General features: G+C 54.5%; 8 protein-coding genes across 8 annotated transcripts in view; 3 read left to right on the top strand and 5 right to left on the bottom strand.

Moving 5' to 3' along the window:
- Window positions 1-866: 866 nt before the first annotated feature.
- GUITHDRAFT_138216 (hypothetical protein) lies at window positions 867-5529 on the bottom strand (the record flags this gene model as incomplete). Its single annotated transcript, XM_005833394.1, has 19 exons — window positions 867-968; window positions 1132-1317; window positions 1715-1794; window positions 2000-2042; window positions 2175-2264; window positions 2440-2490; window positions 2674-2832; window positions 2887-3013; window positions 3216-3355; window positions 3404-3475; window positions 3657-3941; window positions 4068-4109; window positions 4166-4302; window positions 4351-4450; window positions 4502-4597; window positions 4756-4857; window positions 4902-4977; window positions 5000-5289; window positions 5407-5529. The coding sequence occupies 19 exons, from the start codon at window positions 5527-5529 to the stop codon at window positions 867-869; spliced, it is 2301 nt and encodes a 766-aa protein (XP_005833451.1).
- Window positions 5530-6697: 1168 nt separating this feature from the next.
- GUITHDRAFT_162956 (hypothetical protein) lies at window positions 6698-10404 on the top strand (the record flags this gene model as incomplete). Its single annotated transcript, XM_005833393.1, has 9 exons — window positions 6698-6706; window positions 6727-6762; window positions 6864-9093; window positions 9141-9172; window positions 9219-9410; window positions 9457-9489; window positions 9546-9662; window positions 9722-9799; window positions 9850-10404. 9 exons carry the CDS (start codon window positions 6698-6700, stop codon window positions 10363-10365), a joined length of 3243 nt encoding a protein of 1080 aa, XP_005833450.1. The 3' UTR covers window positions 10366-10404.
- A 5018-nt stretch (window positions 10405-15422) lies between these two features.
- Window positions 15423-15629, bottom strand: GUITHDRAFT_70577 (hypothetical protein; the record flags this gene model as incomplete). The annotated part of the gene is made up of 1 exon (XM_005833392.1): window positions 15423-15629. A coding segment is annotated over one exon (207 nt), but the record flags the coding sequence as incomplete, so codon positions are not given.
- Window positions 15630-16056: 427 nt separating this feature from the next.
- On the top strand, window positions 16057-17258 carry GUITHDRAFT_152365 (thioredoxin). Its single transcript, XM_005833503.1, has 4 exons — window positions 16057-16411; window positions 16586-16756; window positions 16814-16874; window positions 16923-17258. Exons 1-4 carry the CDS (start codon window positions 16064-16066, stop codon window positions 17033-17035), a joined length of 693 nt encoding a protein of 230 aa, XP_005833560.1. The 5' UTR covers window positions 16057-16063; the 3' UTR covers window positions 17036-17258.
- A 132-nt stretch (window positions 17259-17390) lies between these two features.
- On the bottom strand, window positions 17391-18683 carry GUITHDRAFT_107672 (hypothetical protein; the record flags this gene model as incomplete). Its single annotated transcript, XM_005833391.1, has 1 exon — window positions 17391-18683. One exon carries the CDS (start codon window positions 18681-18683, stop codon window positions 17391-17393), a length of 1293 nt encoding a protein of 430 aa, XP_005833448.1.
- Window positions 18684-20106: 1423 nt separating this feature from the next.
- GUITHDRAFT_86695 (hypothetical protein) lies at window positions 20107-21074 on the bottom strand. Its single transcript, XM_005833390.1, has 7 exons — window positions 21058-21074; window positions 20886-20951; window positions 20775-20816; window positions 20589-20708; window positions 20497-20544; window positions 20379-20439; window positions 20107-20329 (listed from the first exon to the last, which is right to left on the bottom strand). Exons 2-7 carry the CDS (start codon window positions 20886-20888, stop codon window positions 20259-20261), a joined length of 345 nt encoding a protein of 114 aa, XP_005833447.1. The 5' UTR covers window positions 20889-20951; window positions 21058-21074; the 3' UTR covers window positions 20107-20258.
- Window positions 21075-21493: 419 nt separating this feature from the next.
- Window positions 21494-22340, top strand: GUITHDRAFT_138210 (hypothetical protein; the record flags this gene model as incomplete). Its single annotated transcript, XM_005833389.1, has 3 exons — window positions 21494-22164; window positions 22227-22299; window positions 22326-22340. The coding sequence occupies 3 exons, from the start codon at window positions 21494-21496 to the stop codon at window positions 22338-22340; spliced, it is 759 nt and encodes a 252-aa protein (XP_005833446.1).
- A 1154-nt stretch (window positions 22341-23494) lies between these two features.
- Window positions 23495-27503, bottom strand: part of GUITHDRAFT_138209 (hypothetical protein) — a gene marked incomplete at both ends in the record, with an annotated part of 6260 nt that continues 2251 nt past the window's right edge. The window contains 7 exons of the mRNA XM_005833388.1: window positions 23495-23641; window positions 23726-23881; window positions 23924-25931; window positions 26222-26325; window positions 26378-26459; window positions 26508-26644; window positions 26782-27288. Coding sequence (XP_005833445.1) covers window positions 23495-23641; window positions 23726-23881; window positions 23924-25931; window positions 26222-26325; window positions 26378-26459; window positions 26508-26644; window positions 26782-27288 — 3141 coding nt within the window. The remainder of the gene's footprint in view (window positions 23642-23725; window positions 23882-23923; window positions 25932-26221; window positions 26326-26377; window positions 26460-26507; window positions 26645-26781; window positions 27289-27503) is intronic.

Here is a 27503-nt window from a genome sequence, read left to right as displayed (position 1 = left end):
AGATTCAGGAGAGACAGAGCTTGCAAGCAGGAGGGCAGGAGGAAGTGCGGGGGTGAGAAGGAGAGGAGCCTTATACACAAGCTGTTCCATTGGGTGTTGTATTATCTGATTCACACAAGGTACCTCCCGGTGGCTCTTCCTAGAACGGATCGTAGCGAGATAGGAGGCCGATATCTGCTGCACATGCACATGACGTGAACCAGCTGACGCTATTTCCAGTCACATCGTCTCCTAGACACGAGTCGGTGAGGACGAGTTCTTTCCGTCCCCCTCTACCCCTGAAGAGAAGAGTTAACCCCTATGGCGGGGATGAGAGAGGAGGAGGTGGAGGAGGAGGAGGAGGAGGAGGAGGAGGAGGAGTCAGATCGAATTGTTCACAAGTTCACTCAGAACGAAAAAAGAATAATTTACAAGAGATGAGACAAGAATGGCATGATCGACACTAGAGCGATCTAACTGGAAGAGACATTAAGATGCAACGTGCATGTCAACAGAGCTGTTTTGCTCTCTCATACGCTTTCTGCATGTCGAGAAAATTATCTTCGGCGCACTGAAGCAAGTCGGTCAGCATCCTCATCCCAACCACCTCTGACCGTTGTCCTCCTCCTCCTCCTCCTCCTCCTCCTCCTCCTCCTCTTCCTCCCTCACCTTCCTCGTGAAACCATTCTTCTTCGCCTTGTCCGGATGATAGAGGAGGGAAAATCTGCAACCAAGATCTCAGATCAGTTCAACTATCCATGTCAAAAGGTTTCCTTCTCTCCTCCCCAATGGCATCAACTCTATATTCCTTCTTCTGGATCGCCCACCCAACTCTCCTCCTCCTCCTCCTCCTCCTCCTCCTCCTCCTCCTCCTCCTCCTCCTCCTCTCACTTGTGGTAAGCTTTCCGGATACTCGTCTTGCTACAGCGGTAGAATCCCATTACTGACTTCTCTCCAAACAAGTGGATAATGTCGTTATCCCCCGCAGCCTGAGCAGCAAGTCACCTCCCCGCTCCTCTCCTCTGGACCACCTCTCCTCTCCCCCTCTCCTCCCTCTCCCCCCTCTCCTCCCTCTCCTCCTCCTTGCTGCTTCCTCCTCCTTCTCTGCTCCCTCCTCCTTCCCCCTCCTCTTGCATCCTCCTCCTCGCTCACCTTCATCGGTCGCGCGCATCTCCCCTGCTCCCTCCATCTCTTCATCGTCTCCTTCCATGCCCACTGTCGCTCCCTCCCCCCCCCCCCGCCTGCCTCTGCCGCGTTCAACCAGCTCCATGCGCGACGGAGGGAGGACAGCAGCCCGTCGCTGATATACTTCCACTCGTCGGCAAGCGACCCCAAGTCCTCCAAGATCCTCGACAGCACTAGCCGCCCCATTTTGTCGTGACGAAGGAGGAGGAGGCGAAAGTTTTTCAACTCGAGCGGGGAAGGAGAGCTTTTTCGATAGCTTCACCAGCCCCTCCCATCCTCCTCGCACGCGTGAGCAGACGGTGACGAGCAACGAGCTTGCTCCCCCCCACGCCTCACGAGCCGCGGCCCTTGCCAGTGTGAAGGAAACAAAAGTCAATGCTCCGAATGATCCGACAGCATGCTTCCTCCTCCTCCTCCTCCTCCTCCTCCTCCTCCTCCTCCTCCTCCTCCTCCTCCTCCTCCTCCCCTTTCTTCTCCCCTTCCTCCTTTCGTCAACACAATGCTTTCCTCCTCGCCACTTGCCGCCCTTTCCTCCGTTCCTCCTCCTCACCCTCATCCATTGCAAGCTCGCCATCTCTCCGAGGCTCATCAGTTTCTCCCCCTGACGGACAAGCAGACGGCGAAGCTCTCCTGCGAGCATGTGAGGGGCAGCGAGAGGAGACGAGCAAGGCGCATGAGGTGAGGGAGCGACAGAGAGCGAGGAGGAGGCCAGGGATAGGTCACAAGTAGGACTGGGGGAAGGGACATCGCTTCCGGCACCCGGAGGAAGAGGAGGAGGTAAACAAGGAGCAAAGGAGAGCAGGTAAGAGGAAGGGGAAAGTCCAGCTTGGTTTACCTCGACGTATCCAGGAGCTCAGATCCTGCACGAAGGAGCAAGTCTGCCAAGGAAGTGAGGGACGGGAGGAGAGGAGAGACCAGGAGGAGGAGGAGAAGGAGGGGGAGCAGGTGGAGAAAGAGGTTCAGGAGGAGGAGAAGCAGCAGCAGCAGCAGCAGCAGCAGGGCATTCAGACCTGACGGAACACTTGCACAGTCTGCTTCCCCAATACCCACAAGCTCCTCTTGACGAGGTCAATGAGCTCACGGACTATCGGGGCAGAAATCTTTGATGCAAGTCAGAGGGAGGGAGGGAGGGAGGATGTGAGCAACTATGAGGAGGGGGAGCGAGAGGACAGCTACTGCCGTTGGTCCTTTTGAGGAGGAGGAGCAGGAGGAGAAGCAGGAGCAGGAGGAGGAGGAGGCGGTGTGCAGATGGAGGATGGAAGGATAAGCTCGTACCTTGACAATAATGACCGAGGCCACTTGACCGACCCCTGACAACCCGCGAGTCTACCCGCGATTAGTAAGTGATGGAGTCACAAGGAAGCAGCGCGGGAGCAGAAGCAAGAGCACCACAGGACGGACATACGAAGAGGAGAGGAGATGATGAGACGATGGCGTTGAAGGAGGAGCAGGAGCAGGAGCAGGAGGCGGACAGAGAGGAGGGGGACGGGGGAGATATCGCGTTTTCACCTTGACGCTCATCCCGAGGGCTCTCAAGTACCAGAGCATGCTGTTGGTTTCTATCTCCTCCTTCTTTCCCTTCATCGCATGCACCACGTAGGAGAGGATCGCAGCCAGCAGAGAGGCTTCTCCTCCCCCCTCCCTCATCCTCAGACAGTCGCCCATCGCCTTCACTTTGCGTCAGGAGGAGGGGGAGGGGGAGGAGAATGTTTTCGGCCAAACCTCCAAGGAAGAGGTGGTAGCGCCCAGCAGGACGGCAGCTTGCGAGGAGGCTACGCACTGTGACTTGTCCCCTATCCACCTGAAGAGTTTGCTCTTCTCCACCAGCAGCATGCGCGACAATCCAGGCCTAGATGGAGGAAGAGAGGAAGAGAGAAGAAGAAGAAAAGGTTCAGAAAATGATGACATGATCCGTAGAAGGATGATGCGGAACAAGTGTAGGTAGAGGAAGAACGTGAAGGAGGAGAACGACGACGAAGGGGAGATTGCGGGGGGAGGGATGAGAACAATGGGGGGGGGAGGGGGAGGAGGAGAAACAACGGGAGATCAACCAGGCAGCTTCGAGCTTCTCCGAGACACTCATCTTCGCTAGCTCCTTCTCAACAACATCCGGACGAGGCGGGGGAGGGGAGGAGGAAGAACGTGCAGCAGCAAGGCTGCCGTCCAACGTCTGCAGCAGGGACTTTGCACGCTGCAGCAGCTGCAGCAGCTCGGTTGACCCTTCCTCTCCCTGCAGCACCTGGGCGACCAGGAGAGCATCGGCCAGACGCCCTTCAAGGATGAAAACCTGCAGCAGGCAGAGCATCACCAGCTGCCATGGGAGATAGGCACGAAGAAGTTGTCAGAGGGAGGAGAGGGAGGGGGAGGGGGGAAGGAATGGAAGAGTGTGGGGAATGAGCAGGAGGAGGAGGACGATGACAAGGAGGGGAAGGGAAGGGAGGGAAAGGGAGGAAGAAAGGGAGGGGAAAGCGGAAGAGGAGGAGGGAAGGGACCTTCAGTAGATTGGGGAGCATTCTCCTTCCTGCAGGATCTAGTGCAATTCCTGTCAAGCCTCTCTCGAGCCAGGAGCTCTTGTGAGACGAGAGGACGAGGCGGTTGAAAGAGGCCAGGAGGGCCCGAGTGGAGGAGAAGAGGAGGAGCTTGACACGGGAGAGAGCAGAGACGGAGCTGAAAACTCTCAACGTCCTCCATGCTATGTCGGAAGACTTGCCCCACACTAGAGAGGAGGAGGAGGAGAGAAAGGAGGACAGACGGTTCTTCTCCCAGTCCTTCTCCATCTGCAGCAGCTACTCAGCGTCCCTACAGCTAGCAAGTCTCCCCACACCTGCACCAGAAGCGATCTCTCCAGATCGATCGCATGCGCGTTGTTGAGACATCCATCCAGCGAGTTCCCATTGACCCACCTGACCCACGTCACCCTCCCAACCCCTCACACTCCCTGGGACCTGCGCCAGGAGGACGGAGAGGAGGAGGAAGAGGAGCCTTCAGTCTCGTAGCAGACCTCTACGATCAGATGCGCTAGCTCAGCGGCAAGGAATCGGCTCCTGAGCAGCCTGTTGGTGGCCGGGAGTCTCACGTAGACTTTCTGAATAGCCTGAATGGACCGCCAGACGTTCTTCCAGAGGTTGACGGTCAGGCCTGTGGGCGATGGGGTCATACAAGCGCAACAGTGCCAGCAGGGGAGACCGGGGGAGGTGCGAGACTTGCTGGGAAAGATCACGATTCCATAGCTTGACAGTAGACTCATCGCCTCCTCGTACTTCTGAGCGATCCGTAGGGAGAACACCTGGAGAGGTTTCAGCATGCTTGCTAGCAAGGGAAGGAAATCCGTCCCCACCTGCCCTCCAAGGATCCATGACTCTGGGCAGAAGGACGTCCGGTTGCCGCACCACGCGTCAAAGGTGGTCAGATCCTTGACCATCTTTGAACGAGCCTGAGGAAACGTGAGGGGAGATGGAGGGGCAACGAGCGACCGAGCCGGGGAATCCAAGGGGGAGAAAGACCGGAAGACGGGAGGAGAAGGGAAGGGGGCGAGGAGGGGATGGAAGACTTGGGAACAAGAGAGAGGGAGGGTCCCGAGCCCTCGACAACCTCGTGCGCGAGCTCTCCTATGACGTTGCTGCTGCTGTCCTGATTGGGGTGCGGGTTCCGGGCATGAAATCTTCTTGCAGATTTGCAAATTTGGTACATGTCCTGATCGAGAGGAGTCAAGAGGCTCACAACCAATTCCTCTTCACCTCAGAGATGGTCTGATATCTCTTCTTCACGCTGCTGCTCTCCAGCTGATACTCAGGAAGCGCCCGGGCCCAGAGACTGTAGGGAAGTCAGGGCTGACTAGACTGAATTCTTGACAGGCCTGCAATGTTCGATCGCCAGATAGGTCTCATGGTTGAACGCCCAAGTAGTTTCCGTCACTCTCTTGGCGTTGTTGAACAGATGGATCAACTCCACGACCCCCTCCAGATACTTCCTCTCCTGGTCAAACTTCCGTGCGGCCTCAAGGTGATGCGTCGTCGTCTCGATGGCGTGGAGCAGAGTTCGCTCCTGCGAGGTCAGCCCGGGCGATCCTGCATCGCACGGCTGGGCGAGCAGCTTGGCGACGATGATGTCAGCCTGCTGCCATGCCTGCTCGACTCCAGGCATGACGAGCCGACAGGAGCAGTCGGAGAGTTGCCGGCCCTTCAAGTGCGAGCAATCCCGCTGCTCGAGGAGAGAGGCTATCGAGGCGACTCTTCTCCTCACCTCCTCGTCCTTAGCCATCTCCTGGTTCGCCAGGACGATGCAGCTCGAGCAGAGCAGAGAAACCAAGAGGATCGCGAGCTTCCAGGAGCTAGTCAGGGAAGCAACGTGGTACCCCGCCATCATCCTGGTATCCTCTCTCCCCGTTAGAGCACAAGATCCTCAGGTCTGCTCTTGTACTTGTCCTACTCACAGGCAACAGGAAGAGATCGGTTGAGGCCCGGCAGGCAACCTTTGTTTCACTCCCAAGGTTTCACCGGACCAACTTCAGCATGGCATTTGTACAGTTAGAGTGCCATAGTCGCTGGTTTCGGGGCAAAACTGCACAGAGAGTTAGCGAGCTTACAAGTCATCGACAGCACAGCGCGAGTCTCAGTAGACTGCAGAAGATCCTAGCACGAGCTCTTGGCTATTTCAACCAAGACAAGTACTCCCTGGTCCTCACGAACCAACATCAAGTTTGTCATCCTCGAAGGGGCGGGGCCTCTCCTCTCTCTACTACGGACTAGTCACAATGTCGTAGTTTGATGTTCGTTCAGTCGACCTATGCTTCTCGTGTCTCGTACCCTTGTCGTACTTTCCTGAACTTTGATTGCACTGCCTTGTTCTCCACAATCACACCTCGCCGGTTGCACGATCATCTTCTCCATCTTGAAATCTTCTTCCCTTGTCATGCAAGCATCTTCTAACCTCCTGTCCTATCATACTGCCTTCTTCTCTACTCATCCTCTCCTCTCCACCACCCTTCCCTTCTTTGCCTTTTCGTTTCGTTTGGTTTCGAAACATGACGCAGCCTCATATTTTAGTTCCTGCAACTTACAAACTGTTTCATGGCGCAGGTGAAATTCAATCACCAATATTTCAAATATTGAAAACATGAAATAGGTATTTTGAAATATTTTCATGGGGTACTCCCAATTGCTCTGCGCATGGCAGTGCGCAAGGTTCAAATCCTGTATGAGGGGCCAAGGCGCCCTCATCCCCTACCAACCGACATATTCTTTCGAGTACCCCTTCATTCCATAGTCTTTTCTGGGGTGATATTTTAGGGAGGGTAGTTCGATGGGAAGAGAAGAGGGTGGTGGTGGACGGTCTAGCTCTACCCCTCAAAGAGAAAATGGCGCGAAAAAAGCGACTGGGTGCGAGGGGACAGGGGGGGGATGAGCGCCAGAGGACAGGAAAGGATACTAAGTTATGCTGAGAGTTGAGAAAAGAGCAGCGGATGGGGTGAGAAGAGGTGGGGTAGGAGGCTGGAAATCTTTTCATGTTTGATGTTGCTTGTCGGTGTTTTACCATGTCCTGGGTGTGCTGAAGCGTTTGCAGGTGCAGCAATGTGTTGTCGGCGGGATCGAACGGATAGTGAGTGAAGATTCTTCAGGAGGATGTGTATTCTCACTCGAGTTCCACTTCGATTGCCACTGATTGTTCTGGGTCTGTTCGCTGCAACCTGCAGCTCGCAGACGACGGACCTGTCCACTCAGGCCTTGCTAAAAGTCGCTCCTTCATCCTGTTCCTCAAACTCAAAGACTTCTTTCTTCAGCGTTCCCCTCCTATCCTGCGAGACATGTGAAGGTGCGAAGATCGCATCCAGCGATGGCTATGGGTGCGTCTGCCCTCCCAACTATAGGTCCGACCCAACCAGCACTTCTCTCTGTCTTGACTGCGCAGCTTCGGGCTTGGTCCTGTCGCAAGATGGGAACACGTGCGGCAGATGTTCAGCATCAGTGACTGTGAACGTCTCGAGTGTGCTTGCGGCATCTTGCTACAACTCCACTAGACCGACCAGCGCTGGAGGGAAGTGTACTTGCCCGACGGGCTACATCATCACGGACTACAACAGCAGTGGGTTGGTATCTGAGACAGGGAAATCTTGCTTGCTGTGTCCCCTGAATACCTATGTCGCATCCAGCAATCCATACGTTTGTGTGCAATGCCCGGATGTGCACATGTATCGAGACTCTAACAGCGGGAGCTGCACATGTAAAGCTGGTTACGTCCGAGATTCGAATGTGATTGCAGGAACAATAGCGCAGGACATTCCATTTGTCGGCCTCAATGTCTGCTTGCAAAGCAGTCAAGTAAGCCAAGTGAAGTATACACCTTCTCAATACGGACAGCAGACCTTCAATGATGTAATTGATGTGGATGGATCGATCACCACATCAATGAGTGTAGCAAAAAGTCAGCCATTTCTCAAATATTTCTTGCAAGCCGCAGTCCAGTGCCAGAATAATCAGAAATGGGAGGCTTGTCAAACGTTAGCAAACCTGTGCACTTTGCAATTGTTTGACACCACTGCACCATCGTGTGCCACTTTTCAGACCTATGTAAGCGCATCTACTATAAGCAAGGTGCATGGTTTCAATGGATGGCAAGCCTACTATCCATGGCTGTTTTATGAGGACACATCTCGAACTGTTTTGCTTGATACAGCAATCAATCGGCAAGTTGCTTTGTCCGGGCCGCTTTCGTTTCTCAACATTACATTATCGGTATATGCTTTGAACGGCACTTTTCTTGGGTTTCAGGATTTGACTTCTCAACTTCTACTTTGCAAAGGGGATGAGAGAATAGCTTTGGAATTTACGAGGATTGGTAATAATGACTACAAGGACTGTACCATCGACCTTTTGAATGTTATCAATACATATGGGGAGCCTGTATTTTATGAGGCTTGGGTGGATGATGCTTATGACAAGCTGGGAAATTTGAGGACTGACGGAATTCACCTTTTCCCAATACCAATTGTGATCACAAATTACCAAGAGGGATCCACCAAGCCTAATCAAGCTGTGTTATCGGGAACTTCGGTGTGGGATCTCCTCGATACAGTCGTGCTACACAGACGGTTCTTTTTGTGGGATAACTTGAGCGGGAAGAAAATCCCTGATACAACAACAACCCAAAGTTCGGCAGGATCCACCTCGAATATGGTGGTTGTGCGGTGGGCTAAGCAAATCCAGCTCAGGGTTAGGCTCCAGCAAGACAATCCCTCGACCACCGTTGACGAAGCAATGAGGATATACCCTCCTGTCTTGGTCATCCAGTATCAGCAACAGGTCACATCTACCATTCCTCAAGGCTATATTTCCAAAACATCTGCAGGCCAGTCTTTGAGATACCCCAAGGTTTCCTTCTCATCAACATACTCAAAAGACTTGTCCTCTTACTGGAGAACGATGATGATTTTGTTCATCGTCTACAATATTGTAATGGTGATATACCTTGGTCTCAAGTTCTCGATTCGAAACCAATCGACTTCTGTGACCTTGTCTGGAATGGCGTCGGATGTGGTTGGTGTTGTTGGAGATTTCTACTTTTGGTGGCTAGTGGTCATGACCGCGTATTGGTTCTGCTTTTACAAACTCCAGGCGGTGGTCAAGGAAATGTTGCCTACAGACAACCCCCCTCTGGAGTATCTCTCGATTGTCATTGCTGCTGTTGTTTGCAAAGTGTTGCAGATTGGTTTACTGATATACGAGCAATGCAATGTGGACATTTTCTTCATCGACTGGGAGAAGGAACGAACGTCGGATAGAACAAGCAGCACTAACCCGGGTGAAGCAGCTGAACTTCCGAATGTCAGTGTCTGGAGGACAATCTTCATGGCAAATGAGTGGTGTGAGATGCAAGAATGTCGTCATACAAGCATTGAGTTCACGCTCATGTTTGTGCTGTTTTTCATGGCAGGTATCCTGTCTCTGAATTTTTGTTGCCGAGGCTGATTGATGCCCCAGGTCTAAATCTCCAGAACCTTGACTCTCCACAGGTTGTTCTGACAGTTTTTTGTTGACTCCCATCTCATTCTTGTTCAGCCCGATGTGCAAAACCTGAGCACCACGCAACCTAATATTGCCCTGCGATTCTTTGTCTACTTCATTTGGTATGCTATCGTCGTCATCTTCCAGGTAGATTTGCATTTATACGAATGTGCTAGCGAGTCCGGTCGCTTGACGATTGCAACTCTGCAGCTAGTTGTAGTGAAGTTGATGTATCACTTCCTTCAGGTATAGAGATCTAAACTATCTTGGCCTCGCTGAATTCCTTGCGCAGGACCCGCTCGACACTTTTGCTGACCTCTGTCAGGTTTGTTGAAGTTCTCTTCTCATCCTGGCCTCCAACTGATGGAATTCTTACTCCAGCTTTCAAACATCTCAACTTTCATCCTGGACGAATATCTCCACGGATATTATATACACGGTCGATCGGTCCACGCTCACACGGACGTGAACATGCTGAAGATGCAAACGAATTTCGAGGTACTTTGAACCCCTGCCAGTCACAGAAGAGCTTTGTATGACTGTAACTACGTGCTCAGGAGGAAAATCAAGGGAAAGCACCATCAAGGGGGTTGACGAACAAGAGCCAGGAGGAGCTGCGGGGGAATTCGGACCAGGTGGCTCTGAGCACAGAGACTCTTGAATCGGCTAACCTGAACTCTCGCAGGTCTTTGAGATGTACATCACCGACAAGCTAAGGGAAAACTACCAGCAGAAGCGGAGCTCATTTTTCCCCACTGGAGGCGTTGCAGCTCGAGGAGGAAGGACCGCAGACCAGCGCAACCGTGTCGTCACCATGTGCAAGGCCCACCATCAGATCAACGAGTACCTCCAGGTCAACTTCGTCGGTGACATCGAGGCCCCCGACAGCAAGTGTGAGATCCTTGAACCAAGCCTAGCTCACAAGATCTTCGGCTTCCCCCCCCGCACTGTGCGCGAGCACACGGTGCTGCTCCGGGACAACAACAACAACTTCTCTCGGGTCCTCCTGTACGGCATCGAGTGGCAGCTGCTCATTTTTGACTTCCTCGTCCTCATAACGTGGGACCTCATCTTCCAGAATGTATATTTCGCTGCTCTCTTCACGTACGGGACGTCGATGGTTGTGGTGAAGCTGAGGTCTCACTTTGGCAGCAAGAATGTGGCCATCAAGACGCTGGTCGATGAGAGATTCTTGATATGACGTGTACTTTGCTCTAACGATAAACATAATGTGACATGTAAGCTTGCTGTGCAGCCTAGCGGGGTTTGATGTATCCTCCATGCACGTCGAAGACGTGAGGGTCGTCCTCGCCGTCGTCCAGAAAGTTTTTCTGCATAGACGAGAAATGGATGAGACAGACAGACAGACAGACAGACAGACAGACAGACAGACAGACAGACAGACAGACAGACAGACAGACAGACAGACAGACAGACAGACAGACAGACAGACAGACAGACAGACAGACAGACAGACAGACAGACAGACAGACAGACAGACAGACAGACAGACAGACAGGGTAAGGGAGAGAGTCGGGGAGAAAGAGACAGGAAAAGAGGAGAGATGGAAGAAGTGAGAGAATGAGGTAGAAGGCAAGCAAGGACCAGACCTGTCGCGAATCCTTCGATTCCTGCGACATCTTCTCGTGCAGCGCGAGGATTTTGCCGATCTTGGGGACACGGTTGATGGTGACCTGGTCGACGTGATGAGCCATGGGTATGGAAAACGGGCGAGGAGGGAGAGGAAACAAGGGGGGGAAGGGGAGGGGCAAGCAAACAGTTGGAAGGAGGGCAGTGGCGGTTCCAGAGGATGGCGGAGGAAGGGAAAGGGTTGAGAAGTGAGAGAAGGGAAGGGAGAGAAGAAATGGTTCGTAGCAAACCTTGAAGTTTCCATTTCCGAACACCACGAAGGGAGTGTACTCCATGTGAGGAGATAGATTCCTTATCTCCCCAACCTATCATGAGTTGATTATTTGCTCCCTCGTCTCTCCCCTCCTCCCCTCCTCCCTCCTCCACCTGTTTAGCGTTGATGAAGAAGTTGACAAACAGCTTGTCGAGGTTGCAGATGAACCCTACCACGTCGCCCTCGTAGAATTGCTGGTGACCTCCGCTGACAACCTGCAAGGCCATCAGTCAGAGCACCAAGGAGCATTACTGAAGGACGGGAAATCGAGCAGAGCAAGGGCAGCACCATGAGAAGCTACACTCGAGGTGCAGGAGCAGGAGGAGCAGGAGGAGCAGGAGGAGCAGGAGGAGCAGGAGCAGGAGGAGCAGGAGGAGCAGGAGCAGGAGGAGAAGGAGCAGAGCAGGAGGAGAAGGAGCAGGAGCAGGAGAAGTAGAGGTGACGGAGCAGGGGGAGCTGAGGGGGCAGGGGAGCAGGGGCGGACCTGGCCTAGGGCGAACATCTCGCCGGAGGAGGTGAAGCAGAAGCTGTTGAACTTTTCGGGGGGGATGTACTCCTCGTTCTCGGCGATGTTGAGCGAGCCGATGCCGATGCTGAGGAAGCCTCCCTCCGCAAGACTCTCTACCGTGACCTCAAAGGCGAAGGTCCCCGAGCGGTAGCATGAGGAGGCGCGGGCAGTAGGGAAGCCCCTGCCGCTGACGTTCTTTGCCGTCATGTCGTAAGCCTCCAGTCGGATGCTCTTAGGGAGCGTCTGCTGGTGAAAGCTCGGAACCTGCGACCGTTGTGAGAAGACAGGAGGAAGAGGAGAAGGGGAAGGAGGAGGGGAGAAGGAAAGGGAGGAAAGGTAGAAAGGATAACGAACGGGTTGAAGAGGAGGAAAGGTAGTGGGATGAGGAAGGAGATGACAGGGAACCTCGAGGCGCTGGCGAGCGTTGGTGTAGATAGTCGTGCTGAACTTCTCGTTGCCGTAGATGATGGCCGGGAAGAGCTCGCCACTGATGCCGCCGACATGTCCTATAGGATGACGATTCTTGTAAAAGATGAGAAGACCTGTCAGCACGTCAGGGGAGGAAAACCGTAGGTAACATGTCAGTAGCAGTAGCAGAGAGGAGGAGGAGGAGGAGGAGGAGGAGGAGAAGCGGAAGAAGGAGGAGCAGAGGAGGAGCAGAGGAGGAGGAGGCAGCAGCAGCATTACCCGTGCTAAAATCTGCACGCAGGCCCATGGAGTCACCCGAGACGATCCTCGGAAGGCCCTCAGTAATGGTCTGGCCCATGCTGAGAATCTCTCCCTGCGAGGTGTAGGCGAAGCAGTGGTAGTGAGCTACGGGCCGGACAGCCTTGTTCTGATAGATGTCGTGCGTTCCCAACGCCAGCGCAAGGTATCCTCCGAGCTTGATGTAGTTGACCCGAACCTGAGGGCCGAGGTGAGAAGGAAGGGGGTAGGCGGAGAAGGGAAGGCGGAGAAGGGAGAGGGAGGAAGGAGAAGATAGAGAGGAGAGGAAAGAGGGAAGAAAACGTGAGAAAGAACAGGGTTGAACTGGAGAAGGTGGGAAAAGATGTCCAAGAACGCACAAGTTACAGGACGGAAGTGCGGAGGAGGAGGAGGGAGAGGGAGAAGGCGGAGGTAATGGACGGGCATCGCCCCTGACCTCGAAGTAGAAAACTCCCGTAGACACGCCCGAGGTCCCGCGGACGGTGTGGCAGGCGAGGTAGGAGAGGCAGGTGGAGGTCAGGTGGTCCTGGGAGACGAAGATGTCCGGGCTCTTGTAGACCATGTCGAAGCGCGGGGAGCCCTCGGGCAACCTTGCGCAGGAATTAAGGAAGATGGTATAGTTGGAGTAGCCGAAGGTGCAGAAGGGGCGGAGGCCATGGATGACCGCATCCCCTTGCACGTCTGCGCAGAAGCCGACGGGGTAGCCGTTGCGGAAGAAGGTGATAGAAGCCTGGTCGACGTCGAGGAGGAAGCCGAAGGTGTCGTTGGTCATGAAGGGCTCTCTCGAGCTCTGAACCCTCACCCCCCGCACCCAGATCTCCCCCGAGGACGAGTAGCTCCATGACGCCATGTCGGACGAGAGCATCCGCGTGTTGGCCGTGTGTGCGGGGCCCGAGCAGAGGCCGAGCATGAGGAAAGAGGACTCGGGGAGGTACTCCATGAAGAACTCGATGTACTGCTGCCCGTGCCGGATGGCGTGAGCGGAGACTATGGTGGGATACCCCGACGTCGCCTTGTTCTTGGCCGTCCTGTCGTAGTTCGACAGCAGCACGTCCTTGTGGCAGAGCTCAGCATCCCAGCGGTGGGGGGGATGGGGGACGAGGGGCATGGGGACCAGCCGGACTGAGTGAGGGCCGTTGATCATGGTGACTACGGGGGAGACACCAACGTTGATACCCGGGCAGTCGCCGATCACTACGGGCTGCCCGTTCTTGTACGCCGCAAAGATGCCCTTGTCAAAGTCGACCATGAGCCCCATCCTGTCGCTGTTGCTCCACTGCTCCTCCCCCCTCCTCTCCACGTAGCCCCCGAGGATGATGTCTCCCCTGGACGTGTACCCGATGATGTAGTACTCCTCCAACGGCAGGGTGGCCAGCGCGCTGAACTTTCTTCCCCCTGCAAAGTTTCGGTTGCCCACCCCGAACACCAAGTACCCCGTCCTCCCGTGAAGCTCCACCACAATCTCCAGGTACAGCACGCCGTGCGAGTAGACTGTTGTGCCCCACACGGACCGAGCACTGCCGGTGTCATGCTGGACGGACGCAGTCAGTCCGTCCTTGCTGATCTCCACGGCCTCCTGCCGGCGGGCCGGATCCCACTCGGGGGGCATGGCGGGCAGCATCGGCGTCGGGTTGATGACGGCCTCGAAGGGGCCGGCGCAGGTGATGCAGGGCCTGAGGCGGCCCCGAATGTGCTTGTCTTGGACCTTGGAGACGGGGTAGCCGTTGTGGAAGAAGGTGATTTGCTCCATCCCGTAGTCGATCACCATCTCCACCTTGTCCAGGATGCGGATCCGAGGACGGTCGTCCCGCACCACCTGCCCGAGCCCGACGATCTCCCCCGTCATCATGTACCCGAAGTGGTTGAACTCGGGGGCGGGGAGGACGCGAAAGTTGTCGATGATGCTGGGGGCAGCGATGCCGATGCAGAGCTCGGCGTCGGGGTGGATGGAGGGGAAGGAGACTTCGAAGTACTGGAGCCCGCTCTCGTACTCGATATCGGACAGGACAGTAACGCACTGCTGCGCCCTCGTCGCCTTGACTAGCAGGTTGTCCCTTCCCAGCTGGTACCGGGGGGGGTCGAAGGAGTCGGGGGCCCATCGGGGGACGCCAAGGGGGATGCGGGGGCAAGGGTTGATCCTCACCTCATAGCCTGTGTTGCCGAAGGTGACGCAGGGGTAGTAGTGCTCGTAGGTGGCGAGGTTGCGCTGCTCGACGATGGGCTTGTCGTTGAGGTAGAACACAACCTTGCCCTGCGAGAGGAACAGGCGGAAACCAACGATGTCACCTCGCTGAATGCGAGGAAGGTTGCTCTTGACCCTGGCTCCCATGCAGAAGACCTCGCCGGAGGAGGCGAGGCCGCAGTGGTTGTACATCTCCGAGGGATACTGGGTCTCACACTCCACCACCTCCATGTTGGCGATGCCGACCATGACAAAGCCGTCACGCGAGAGCACGTCTACGGTGATCTCGAAGTAGGGCTCCCCTCCCTCGTAGCAGTGGGCACACCTTGCCGTCACGAACCCGGAGTGCATCTTGCTGCGGACCACGAGGCCATGGTTGTACACGTACACCTTCTCCGCATCGTGCTCCTGCCACTTCATGATCGGGGGAGGAGCGGTACTGAGTCGCTTCACGGTCAACTTGTAGCCCTCCAGCCCGAAGACAGCGGCAGGGTAGTACTCAGACCCTTCGAACCCCTCGTAGTAGGCGATCGGATGGCTGTTCCTGTACCACACAATGATCCGATCGCTGAAGTCCACCATGACAGTGACCAGATCGCCCCGCTGAACTTTCTCGATCCCCTTCTTGACCAGCTTCCCGCACACGTACAGCTCTCCTACTGTGGAGTATCCGTGGAAGCTGTAGTCCTCGGCAGGGATGGCGTCGGCGTTGTAGTGGACATTCTCCTTGGATATCCCTATGTGCATGTAGCCATCCTCCTCCAGGTTGTCGACGCTGAGCTGGAAGCAGTGTACCCCCACCACCATCTTGTTTGCTGCTCTGACGGAGGGGTACATCCCCTCTCGAACGACGGTGGCCGTCATGTTGCCGTTGCTCAGCTCAACCTCCTCCGGACAGCCCTTGGGGTCCCACCTCACCGTCCGCTGCTGATCAGCCAGGTGGTTGGAGCTCAGAGTCTTGGACCTCTCGCGCTTTACGAGCTGGAAGAAGTAGCTGTCACGAGGATGCGTCCACGAGGTCACCCCTGTCGCGTGGTTGTGGAAGTAAGCATGACCCTCTGGGTCCTTGTACGTCTTCCAGTTCGGGGGCAGGCGAGCGAGCAGGGCGAGCTCGGCTATCCAGAAGTAATTGGTCTCGGCGTGGGAAATACCGAGATAGTCGCACATGGCGTAGAGCTTCTGGCTCGAGAGTCCCTTGCGAACCTTGTCTCCCATGTTGTCAGGAGTTCGACCTTATCGCGCTGTAAGCTCAACTGCCCTCCTCCTGGCTCGGCTTCTCGAGCGAGGTCCCACCCGCGTTATGCATGCCCACCAAAGATTCCAGCTACCCTCCTACTAGTCCTACTCCTTCTCCTGCTGAGCCCAAACCCCCTCCTCTCCTCCTCCGCTCCTCCTCCTGCGCTACGCATCCTCTCATCTCCTCCTCCCCCTCCTGCCCTCCCCTCCCATGTCCCTGCCCATGTCCTAGAATCCTGCGGCCATGCTGAACTAACTGTTCCTGTGCATTGATTCGATTTGAGTCAGCTTTCGACTTAAATCGATTAAGACCAAATGTGCTTCTGAGTCGATTCGGTTTACACCGAAAGGCCCTTGTAAGGACGATGGTCGGGGCAGCGCAAGGGAACAGGAGGGCAGTAGGAGGCGACGTGACGGGAGGGATGGCGGGATATGCCGAGGGTTTCCATGCAGATATCAAGAGAGCACACCGATCCCTCGTCTGCACGCTGCTTCTCCTTTCCCTCATCGCACAGGCCGACGCCTTCACTGCCTTCGGACCATGCGGGATTTCGACTTTGCGCCCTAGCGCGACAAGGCCGGGAATGCTGAGGACCTCGATGAAGCCGTTGCAGTCATCTCGACCAGTGGCTAGGAACCTGATCAGCTCGGCGATGTTGCGAATGGGCGCCGTGGAGAAAGTGGATGCCACCCGTCTTGTGGAGGAAATGAAGGTTGTAATGACCGTGAATGTGTAATGCTCGCTCGATCATCCAGCTGCTCAAGACAAACTCACTTGTGAACATTGTGACTGATACCAAAAGATTGCCTCCTGTCTCGATGCTCTTGTCCTGTCACGATGCTCTCGCCCCTCCTACCTGCTCCTGTTGTAACGGCTACCACGGCAGACACATTCAGGGCTCATGGTGGTTGACTTCTTCACGCCGGATTGCGCTCCTTGCAGGCTGATTGCTCCCCAGCTCGACAAAGTTGCCGAGGAGTACGCATCCAAGATCAAGTTCGTCAAGATCGACGCCGAGGAGTCATCGGAGAACAAGGCTCTGACAACCAAGCTTCAGGTCCAGTCCCTCTACCCTCCTGTTCCCTTAGGCTGACGATGCTGTTTCACTTCTCAGGCGTTTGCACTCCCAACCCTTTTCTTCGTCAAGGATGGGGAGGTTGTGGAGAGAGCTGAAGGCGAGTCCTGCGCAACGGCCATCCGTGAATCCCTGACAAGCTGCGCAGGCGCGATGCTCGCTCCTAAGATCAAGTCTTTGTGCGAGCATGTCTTCTTCGATGGCCCAACGCCGCAGGGTTGGAAGCCTCCAGCTACTGAGATCCGCCAGTTCGTTGGATGAGCCCCGGAAGCCCGCAAACTTCTGATTGCAGACGAAACTCTTCTTTCCTGTCGTGCTTGACCATGGAAATGGCTGGAGGGGAATAAATGATTGAGCTGGTGGAAAATCACTCATGATTGACAATTTTCATTTAATGGTATATTCACACTGCAGAGAATTGTAAACGAAAGAGGGAAAGTCGTTTTAAAAACTGCCTCTCAAAAATAAATCGGACAAACCCAAAATTCTGAAGGAAAACACCAGAAACGGCAGAGTATCTCATCCTCGGAGCGGCCCAAAATCAAAACAAATGCTTGCCACAATTCCCTCACTATCAAAATTCACAAAAACCTCATGACAAGATCAAACAGTCTCATCATGGATAATCGGAAAACTCGAATCCTTGAGCAATTGCAGCTGAGAGAACGTGTCGAAGATGGCGATCCATGATGTCGTTCAAGATTTCAAGATTCTTGAAGCCCTGTGGATCCGAAGCTATGGTCTCTATCTTCTCATCATTGACCAGCTTTCTCGACATAAGCTCTTTCCCGTACTTCTTGCCCACGATTTGAGAGACAAAGTATTCGCAAGCAACAGGCATCGTATCGAGAGCGAGGTTGTACTCTTCTTCGGAGATTGCCACAATCGAACGAGTCAGCCCAGTCACGTTGCCATCGTCATCTGCGTGCAGAGTGAAGCAAGCTCTCATGAGGACTCCCTCCGGGTTCTCATCAATCGCAAAGTTCTTGTTCCATCTCGAGTAAAAGTAGGTCTTGTCGCTGCAATTCACCTTCTTGTTCCCCAATGCATACTGCGACATGTGGATCAAGAACATCAGGTGACCGCAGAGCTGTCGCAGCTCTGTCGAAGCAAGCTGCATGTTCTGGTTCGCCATGCGCGCTAGCATCTCTTCTCTGTGTACACCTGCAAACTCCGCCAGCCACTCGTTGACAGCACATGTTGCCCACTTGCTTGTGCTCGAGTCCATGGCGATTGCTTGAAACCCGCACCGTACAGACTTTTGCCAACCATCCAGTCGAACAGGAACAATGGTATGCGCGTTACCTTGCTCTCCCCTCGACCTATCAAGTACATATTCCAAAGCTCCAAGGTACAGATGTAAATTTTTCTGGACGCTGGTCGGAAGGTTCGTGTATATTTTCTCCGCTCCAGCGACCGACACGCCTTGATTTTCCCAAACAATCCTAAGGAGATTGGGAAGGAACGAGGAGTAACGTCCTGAGAACCCGGCTGATATATCCGTGCGCTCAAAGGGATCGTAAGAAAACTCAATGGGTCGTTCGATCTCCCCAAGGTCATCTGAGGAAGAACTGCTCAGATCGAACAGAATTGAAGGCTGACTGCTGTAGTCTCGGTTCTTCTCCCTGTCTCTACATTCCACACCCACATTTTGCTGCATGCACCGCATGCACGGTCGAAGACCATCGCACTTGGCCTTCAATCTATGGCAGCGCTCGCATGCCGGGGCCTTCACTATTCCTGGAACGATTTCGGCCGGAACCGATGGCTGATTTACACATTCTTCCGGTATTCCTTTGAGTAAACATCGTCGACAGGGGCGCCCGGAGTCACACTTGATCTTGCTCTTCTTGCAGGGGACACAAGCCATGTCCCGCTTCAAGGTTGAAGTTCTAGGAATAAGATCCATTCTTGGATTCGTTGAGCGCAGACACAGAAGTGCTCTGTCGCTAAAGAGGCGTCGGCACTCAATGGAATGAATACCCTGCGAAAGCAGCGTGTTAGAATTGTGCACGAAATTTCCACGATTTCACACTCGCACAAGAAAGGGGCAGCAGCAAAGAGAGTGTAAACTTTGGCAGGTTTCTAGGCGACAACCCTGGGCCGAGGCGCATGACAAGTCAGAGCAGCATGCGGGACGCTGCGCCGCCGGCTGTGCATAAGATCTAGAATCTGAGGAGTTGGGGAAATCCGAGTTTAAAAGTGTTATAATTCCCTTAAAAATGACCAATAAATGCCCTCCTAATAATTTTTAACTTAACTTTGAGTAAAAAGAAGGAGTAATTGGTACTGAGATCCCATAGCTCTACATTATTGTTCATTCAGTCCATGTGGCACCCCGCGATCCGACCCGGCGGGCCCGATCGGATGGGCCGCAGCGAGAACCACCTAGTAAAAGCGATGTCGATGCACGAAAAAAACAAGGTTAGCCCCCATGATGACCCTACCCTACCCAAATACATAAAAAACCTTCACATTGGTTGGTTCTTCCTGTGAGTACCAGGAATAGATGCATTTTAATAATACTTGTATGGAAGTGTTACATCGTCATTCTACCAGACGTGAGTTGCGCCCTACTTTATCCGCCCTGTGTATTTGAAGCGCCGCAGTCAGGACAAAGGGCGGCAAGGAAATGACAGGCTCTTGTTAGTATACTTGTGTTCATGTGAGGAATAGGATGAGGAGATATATTGTAAGATAGTGTCAGGATTTTTCTGATGAATTTTCGAGATGGTCAGATGATGGCAAGAAGACTTGAAGTTGTGCAACATACTGCTGATTGTTTTTGCAGATTTGCTCAAGTTGATAAAGCTCCTTGAAGAGTCTGTTTTGGCATTAACTATCTATGCTGGTACATCGGAAGGCCTATTCTCTCCTTCTCATTTCCTTTCTATTTCAAAATGGCTACGCTTTAACTCCACTTCCTGCTCCAATGCAGGCAACGCCTGAAAGCAAAAGTGCTTCATGCTTGCTGCTATCTTTGATGATTCTTTTCCCACTGCTTTGTGCGTATTGGGCCGGAGGTATACACAACATTAGCAGTAGAACAGCTGCAAACTCTCAAGATCAAAACAATGTTGCACCGTCAATGGAGCTCATTCAGCAGGATTTCATCAATGTGTCGCTCCTCCTGTCTTCCCTGCTGTTAGGCCTGTGCGCGATGGATCTGCAAGAGTTAAGGAGATGGAGAAACTTCATGGCCGGGATGGGCTGTGCATTTTGTGGATCGGCTCACACTTGCTGTATGATGTTGCTGAATGATCAGCCGACGTGTACCATGTAAATTGTTTCATTTGTCCTCAAGTAATTGTTGATATTAGCTTGATAAACCTAAGATGTATTCTATTTTATTCAATGATCCTAAAATTCTCGAAAACTATTCCAACTACTATTCCGCCGAGGGAGATGATACGAGTTTGTAATCATAACCGGGGTGGGCCGTTGCCCCTGTTCCCTCTTTCATTGTTGTTTTCATCAGGGTCTTTCACAAGTATCGTTGCTCGCGGCATGCAACTATTTCAATCTCAAATACCAAAGTTGCATGCGGGGGAATTCCTGCAGACGTGTCAAAGCTCTCCTGCCCTGAGGATAGCAGCGCGTTCACCCCAGGCCTCAAACCCCTGGGATCCATATGCTGTGTCGGGGCCACAAGTGATGGTCGCGATCTTCAGTGCACAAGTCAAGTCCATGATCCTCATGCACAGCCTCCTGCTTCACTCTACCTCCCCCACTCGCATGCCGGGTATCGCTTCGTCCCAGCCTTTGATCACCTGGGAGGCATGAAACCATGCCGAACGAGACAATTTTGAATGACCTGCTGCTTCCCCACTTGGAATTCGAACACATCGTACATAGGGTCTTTGGTGTCCCAAAACACGACCCCGTTCTGAAAAGATCCTTTGCAGTGAACGGTAACATATTGCCCACGGGAGACCTGCAATGTTGGAATTGGCATGGGCAAGTTCACAACAGCTGTCGCAAGATGCGTTGTCTACATCACCTCGGCACCGTTTCCCTTCTTGACGATGGTCTTGCTCACTGGCTTCAACATCAAAGATTTCGCAGAGAGCATGTCAGTTGCCCTTGCAACGTGTATGGCATAAGAGTTTACCATCCTGATGCCTCGGCTCGTGAAGTGCGGGAGCTCAGGCTAGCCCACACCTGTCCTTGCCCCCTCCTTGAGCAGTCTCAGTCACTTCAAGTGTAAGCGATGATGGGGTTGATGAGTTGCGATAATGGAGGAGGAGGAGGAGGAGGAGGAGGAGGAGGAGGAGGACTATCACCGCAGAAAACCATGGTCTTGATCCCACCACAGTTCGAGATTGGAACCTTGGCATTATACTTAATTCAATATTTGAAATTAAACACCTGATTTTGAAACCATCTTGGGGTGTTGGTCGAAAATTTGTTTCGTGGTAGGAATGGAGCAGGCAAGAGGAAGCGGGTTGGATGGCGAGTAGGGTGAGCAGGATGGGATCAGATAAGATGTGATGCGTGTGAGGGGAAGAAGAGCAAAGAGGAAAGGAGGATGAGATGAGATATGAGAGGAGGGGATAGGAGAAGAGAGGAGGGTCGGATGGTGAATGAGACGACAGCAACATGGCACAGCGGTGGTTGTTTCGATTCTGCTCTTCTTTCGAAGGTAGAGCCTGCTGACTTCTATTGATAGGTTGAGTAAGTCAGTTACCGGCTTATTCTCAGCAAGTTGGGCACATCAAGATGACGACGATGTCTTGGTTGGATCCCCAGACGCGTCAGGCTCGCCTGCTCACCAAGAAACATCTTCAAGAGATGCATCGCACAGTTCATGGCATGGATCAGAACAAAGTCGACATGTATCGATGGCATGGCTGCGACCTGATCGATCGCATGAGTGAAGGGCTCAACATGTTCCGCCCTGCTCGTGCCTGTGCATGCGTTCTGTTCAACCGCTTCTATGCTCGAAATGGCTTCAATGCAACAAAACCTGCCTCATGGGACGATGCAGATTGGTACGGATTCCTTCCTGCTCGATTCAAGAACCTCGACTGGAGGTTTGTCGCTATTTCTTGCTTGTTCCTTGCAGGAAAGATTGAAGACAATCCCAAGAAGATCGCAGCTGTAATCAAATGTCTTCGTGAAGATAGGAATGCTACAGCCGACCTCCTAGAGAACTCGAACGACTTGATGTTGAGAGACACAATACTTGCATACGAGCGACTTGTGTTGCAAATGATTGAGTTCGACATGATTGTTGAGGCACCAGTTGCTTACAATCAAGTTGCTTATTGTGTGCGATTGTTTTGTGGCACAGAGCTCCCAAAGCAGTCTCAAGAAGAAGATTCAGTGTTCGAGTTGTCTGAACATGGAGAGGAGATTCTGGACATAGCTGTTCGCTTCGTTCACAACAGGTATGCCAGATCGCCGACTCCTCTACTTGTCTCGTATGTCAATCGTGACATCTGCTCTGCAGCTTGTATACCACCTTGTGGCTGGAGTATGACGCGCCGACCATTGCGATTGGTGACCTCTATTTTGTCGATTGTGTTCGAGCTCAAGTCGATGGATGCAGGCGTGGTTTGGCTGAGTGCCAAGTTCTACGGTTTCGCCAGCGAACCTGGTTGGTGGAAGAAAGTGGAGAAGGTTGGAAAATCCTTTCTCCCTCTCAGTTCTTTCCGTCCTTCCTCTTCCTTCCCCTCCCCTTCCCCCTCCTTGTCAATCTCACGCCCTGCATAGGACTTCCAGGAGGTCAACACCCGCAGGAACTCAGAGGGCCACATCATCCACACCATGGAGGCTCCCAGGACCGAGGTGGGCCCTCCTCTCCAGCTTTCTCTGTCCCCCCTTTCATGCCCTCACATGCGACCGCAGGTCCTTGACGACATAGGCCGTCAGATCCTCAAGTACTACAAGGAGCGTCAACTCAGTCCCACCGTCCCCTTTGACATCCCTCTGCCGGATGTCAAGACGGGTAGGGGGATCGATTGCTTGCCCAACTACTTCTCCTCTCATATCTGTGCAGGTCAAGCTCCCAACCTCAGCAAGTACTCAAACGCCACCTTCTCCTGGAAGCATGTAGTCCTCGCGCAAGGTCTTTGACTTTATGGTCGACCCCTTGGACTGACGGCAGGCAGCAGGTCCCCGAGCTCGAGGAGGACATCGCAGTGCCGTCAGTCGAGAGGTCTGGGCGAGGAGAGAGGAAGTGAGAGTGACGAGCGCTGCTGCAGGGCAAGATCCTCCGCTGCACCTGCTCAGTCTGGAATGCCCTGGATCAGCTGGAGGTGGGTTGCTCGATATGCTCTCGATCCACTCCTCGTGCTCCTCCTCTCTCGCTCATGCTCGTGCGCACAGGTTCCTCCCGAAGGAAGGACTTGTCGATGCCTGCAGAGTCTGCTCGGTCGGACGACAGAGAAGAGAAGAGTAACTCCTCCTCCCATATCCTGCTGCCTCCCTGACTCCCTTGTCCTTCTAGGTTGGGAGGGAGAGATTTTTGCTTTCCAGCACAGTCGCGAGCGTGATGGGGAGGAGGAAGCCAAAGGAGTCAAGTGACCAAACGCCGAAGGAGTCAACTGACCAAACGCCGAAGGAGTCAACTGACCAAACGCCGAAGGAGTCAACTGACCAAACGCCGAAGGGAGAGGAGGAAGGGGATGGGGTTTGAGGAGGCAAGAGAAAGACGTTTCATCAGTTGAACGCTGCTGTACTCGCGAGACAGCGTGTCTTTAAAGAGGACGCTTCCTCCTAGAGCACTACCCGCATTCCAATCCTGGGATTCAACTGCGGGTGATTTCTCTCCTCCTCCAGCAGCTTATCTGGCAGCTGGAGCAGGTCGGATGGAGTAGAAGGACCACGGAAGCTCAAGGGGTCCTGCTCTTCTCCTGCTGTGGCCTTGGAAGAGGGTCATACGATGTGAGGAATGGAGGAGAAGGATGAAGAAACCTCGGCAAAGTGACGGCGGGGAGGAGTGAAGACCTCGAAGTCGCTGTAGTCTCGCCGGAGCTGTTGCTCTTCTTCCTCCGCATCCTCGATCTCGTCCCCTAGCTCATACGCGGCTCCTGATGGAAGGAGGAAGACTGACTGGGTGGCCTCTTGCAAGCTCCGGTGCGCGTCTTTGAGGGCTTCCTCGAGCTGTGAGGCATCAGCAACACGACAAGGAGACGAGGAGAGGACCTGCTTCAGATCCTTGAACGATTCTTCCTCCCCTTCATCCTCCTCCGCAGCCACCTGCCCTTCTGCTGCTTGTGGTCGCTTGTTGTCTTCCTCCTGCGGGTTCTCTGTAAAGGGACGAGGAGGAGGATCAAGGTGGTCAGCTGGTGGCCTGCAAGGCTGAACAGCTTGTTGCTGTGCGATGAGAGATGCTTGTGAGATAATAAAGTCTGTTCTCTGAGGATTCTCGTCGGAAAGATGGTTGACTGACTTGAGCGAACAAGGTGGCAAGTTCGGCTTGCTGAAAGGTTCAGCAACTTCAACTTCGTCAAGAGATGTCTGGTGGCTTATCAACCCATGCTCCTGCTCTCCTTCTTGTATCCCCCCTGCTCCTTCTGCTCTTGTTCCCTCTCTCCCCTCTCCTCCTTCTCGTCGCACCGACTCTTTTTCTCCAAGCTGCAAGTCCTCTAGGTCTTGCTCATCGCAGAAGGAGGCAAAGAATTCTCTCTCAGCCTCAAGCATGCTGTCAAGCGTATCCTCCCTCCTCTTCTCCTCCTCCTCCTCCTCCTCCTCGAAGCCCCAGCCCACCTGTGTTCTCCTCCCTTTGCCCTTGTACTTACGGTGACACCTCTCCGGGGTTGCACCCAATATCGTCTCACTGTGAATGATTCCGTTGTCGTCGAAAAGAGCAAGATGATGCCCGTCAGTCAGCGTGATCCTCCGCACGCTCCCAGCGTGCTGGCTCACGTCCGACTTCTCCTCCTCCTCTATCGCCACCATCTCCGAGCTGGAGAATGAGGTGTTCTTCCTCAGCACTCCGCGGGGGAGCGAGGAGGCCTCGTTGAGGGACTTTGGAACAGCGAGGAAGAGCAGGAGCAGCTTACGGTTGTTGTCATGCTGGAGTATCTCGTGGTGGTTGTAGGATAGGACGAAGAGGAGCACCTGCTCCAGCTGCTTCTGCCTCTCGGACACGACCGACTCTCTCCTGCTCCCCCACACCACCTTGCGGGGGAGCAGGTGCTTCAGGTGCATCCGCCCCGACCTCAACTCCAGCTGCTCCACCAGCTTGACGAACTCGGAGAACCTCCGCATGACCTGCCACGTCGCCTCCCCCCACTCGCACTGGATCACGTAGCCCACGAAGCTGCTCAGGGTCCCGTCGATCTTCTTGGTTGCCACGATGCTCAGCTTCACCCTCTTGAGGATCTTGAGCTCGTCGCTGTCGGGGTCCCTCATCATCTCCTCCTCCTCCTCCCTCCTGTACTCCTTCCGGTCTCTGTACTTCCCCTGCGCAAACTCTGGGTCCTCCGGTAGGCGATGCGGCTGGTTCATCGCCCCCACCACGTGTACGACGTTCCCAAGGCTGTTGACGAAGGAGATGCAGTTCAAGCGCGAGCTCTCTGCCCTCTCTGACTCCGAGTCTTCCTCCGGCACATCCGACGAGGCAGCGGACGGAGGAGCAGGGGCAGGAGCAGGCAAACCCACCCAGTGACTCTGCTCCTGCCGTGCATCCAGTTTCTCTTCCACTTTCTTTTCCAGCCTCCCGCTCAGCTTCCCCTCCCGCTGCTCCTCCTGCTCCTCCCGCTGCTCCTCCTGCTCCTCCCGCTGCTCCTCCCGCTGCTCCTCTCGATGCTCCTCCCGATGCTTCTCCTGCTGCTCGTCGTCATGGTCCTCCTGCTTCTTCTGCTCTTGTCTCGCTGCGTCATACAAGTCTCGGAGTGTACGTCGAGGACGTGAACGATCCCCTCCTCGTTGACCCATCACCACATCTCCTCCTCCTCCTCCTCCTCCTCCTCCTCCTCCTCCTCCTCCTCCTCCTCCTCCTCCTCTTGCCCCTTTCTCAACAATTGCTGGTGCCATTGAGACTCCCTGGTGTGCTCTGGAAAATCCCGTCCAGGACGCTTGGTTCCTCCTCGACTCCTCCTGCTCCCTCCTCCTCGTTAGCTCTGTGACCTCTTCGGTCCTCGAGGACTTGAGGAGGATAGAGGTGAGGAGCTGGACGGCAGGCTCGAAATCGAGATCAATCTCGAGGCTGCGGGGATGTGAGAAATGCTGGGAGGCAAAGGGCAAACGAGGGGAAGAAATGAAGAGAGGGGGGGGCGAGGAGGAGGAGGAGGAGGAGGAGGAGGAGGAGGAGGAGCGTTGGAGGGGGGAGGAGCATTAGAGAGCAAGAGGGAGGGAGCTGCAAGGGGACAAGGAAGATTCAGAGGGGTGAGGAGAGAAGCGACGGCAGAAGCGAGGAGGAGGAGAGAAGAGGAGGGCTGCACAGAGGAACGGCAACAGGACAGGAAGGAGGTAGGGAGGAAAGGACTCAGTCTGCACCTCTTCCTGAGGTATTCTTCCGCAGCCTTGAGGTCGCCGCGGTTGATCATGAGGAGAGCGAGGGAGTACCAGGCCTCCCGGTGATGTGGTCGCTCCTCCAGCACCTGCTTGCACCGTCATGTCGGTGAGGCGGAGGCGGGGAGCAAGGGGCGAGACCTGATACAGAAGCTCCTCCTCCTCGCTGACTTCTCCCGCTGTGCGCGTGAGCCGGGCCAGGAGGAGAGATGACTGGATGTCCCTGTGCAGCAGCAGGTCACGCGCTCGTCAGTAGTCTCCTCCTCCTCACCTGGGATCCTTCTGGACTACGAAGCTCAAGATCCGTTTCGCAGCACCGCCTTCTACATTCCCTACCGTGTCCTCCTCCTCTTCCTCTTCCGCGCCAACTTGCTGTCGCTTTGGCTGCTGTTCAAACTGTGCAAGCATCTGCACAAGGCAACATAAGGATCAAGGATGCAGGGAGAGGAGAGCAACTAATGATAAACATAGGATGAAAGAAGGAAAGCGGAAAAGAGGAGAGGGGAGGAAAGCAGCAGGAGCAGGAGCAGGAGCAGATTCTTCACCTGCCCGCAGAGCCGGAGCACAGGAAGGGGCAGATCCCTTGGACAGAGGAGGATTGAGCGTCGGAGAAGGTCAAGAGCAGCAGCCTTCTTGCCTCCCGCCCACACAGCAGCTGCTTCCTCCGCGAGCTTCGTGCACAGAAATTTCTCGTGCTGCAGCTGGTCGTCTGCCAGGTTGAAAGCTCTCCTGTGGGGTGCTTCTCCAAGCGACTTGACGAGTTCATCCACAGTGAACCCCCGTCCCCCCGTCCCTCCTCCTCCTCCTCCTCCTCCTCCTCCGGCTGATCGCCTTTCGACATCTTCGAGAACCATTTTGACCACATCCCGCATGCTCGACAAGCTCGAGAGGTCGGATCTTCCCCTAGCGCCTGACTGGAAGTGAGGGGCAGGGGTCGACCTCTTCTTCATACCTCCTCGCTCCTCCTTCGCCCTCGAGCTCATCGCTGCTTCTGCTCTCCTGTCAGCCTCTGCTCCGAGTTCAAACTTGCGCAGCTCGCCTGCCGCGTCCGCCTGCCGGCAGGTCAAACTCACAGCAGAATTGAAATGACAAGAGGCGAGAGAGGAGCCAGGAAGCAAGGGTCAGGCAGAGTTGACGTGAAGGGGGAGGGACGCGGAGGAAAGGGAGAGGCAAAGGATTTTCGCGGGCGCGGGTGGTTGGGGGAGGGAAGGGGGGGGGGGGGGGGGGAGGGGAGGAGGAGGAGGAGGAGGGAGGGAGGGAGGGAGGG

Source organism: Guillardia theta (assembly GCF_000315625.1).
Source record: "Guillardia theta CCMP2712 unplaced genomic scaffold GUITHscaffold_30, whole genome shotgun sequence".
NCBI classification, from domain to species: domain Eukaryota; class Cryptophyceae; order Pyrenomonadales; family Geminigeraceae; genus Guillardia; species Guillardia theta.
Note: the sequence above shows the minus strand (reverse complement) of the source record. Positions and strands in the feature narration are given on the sequence as shown.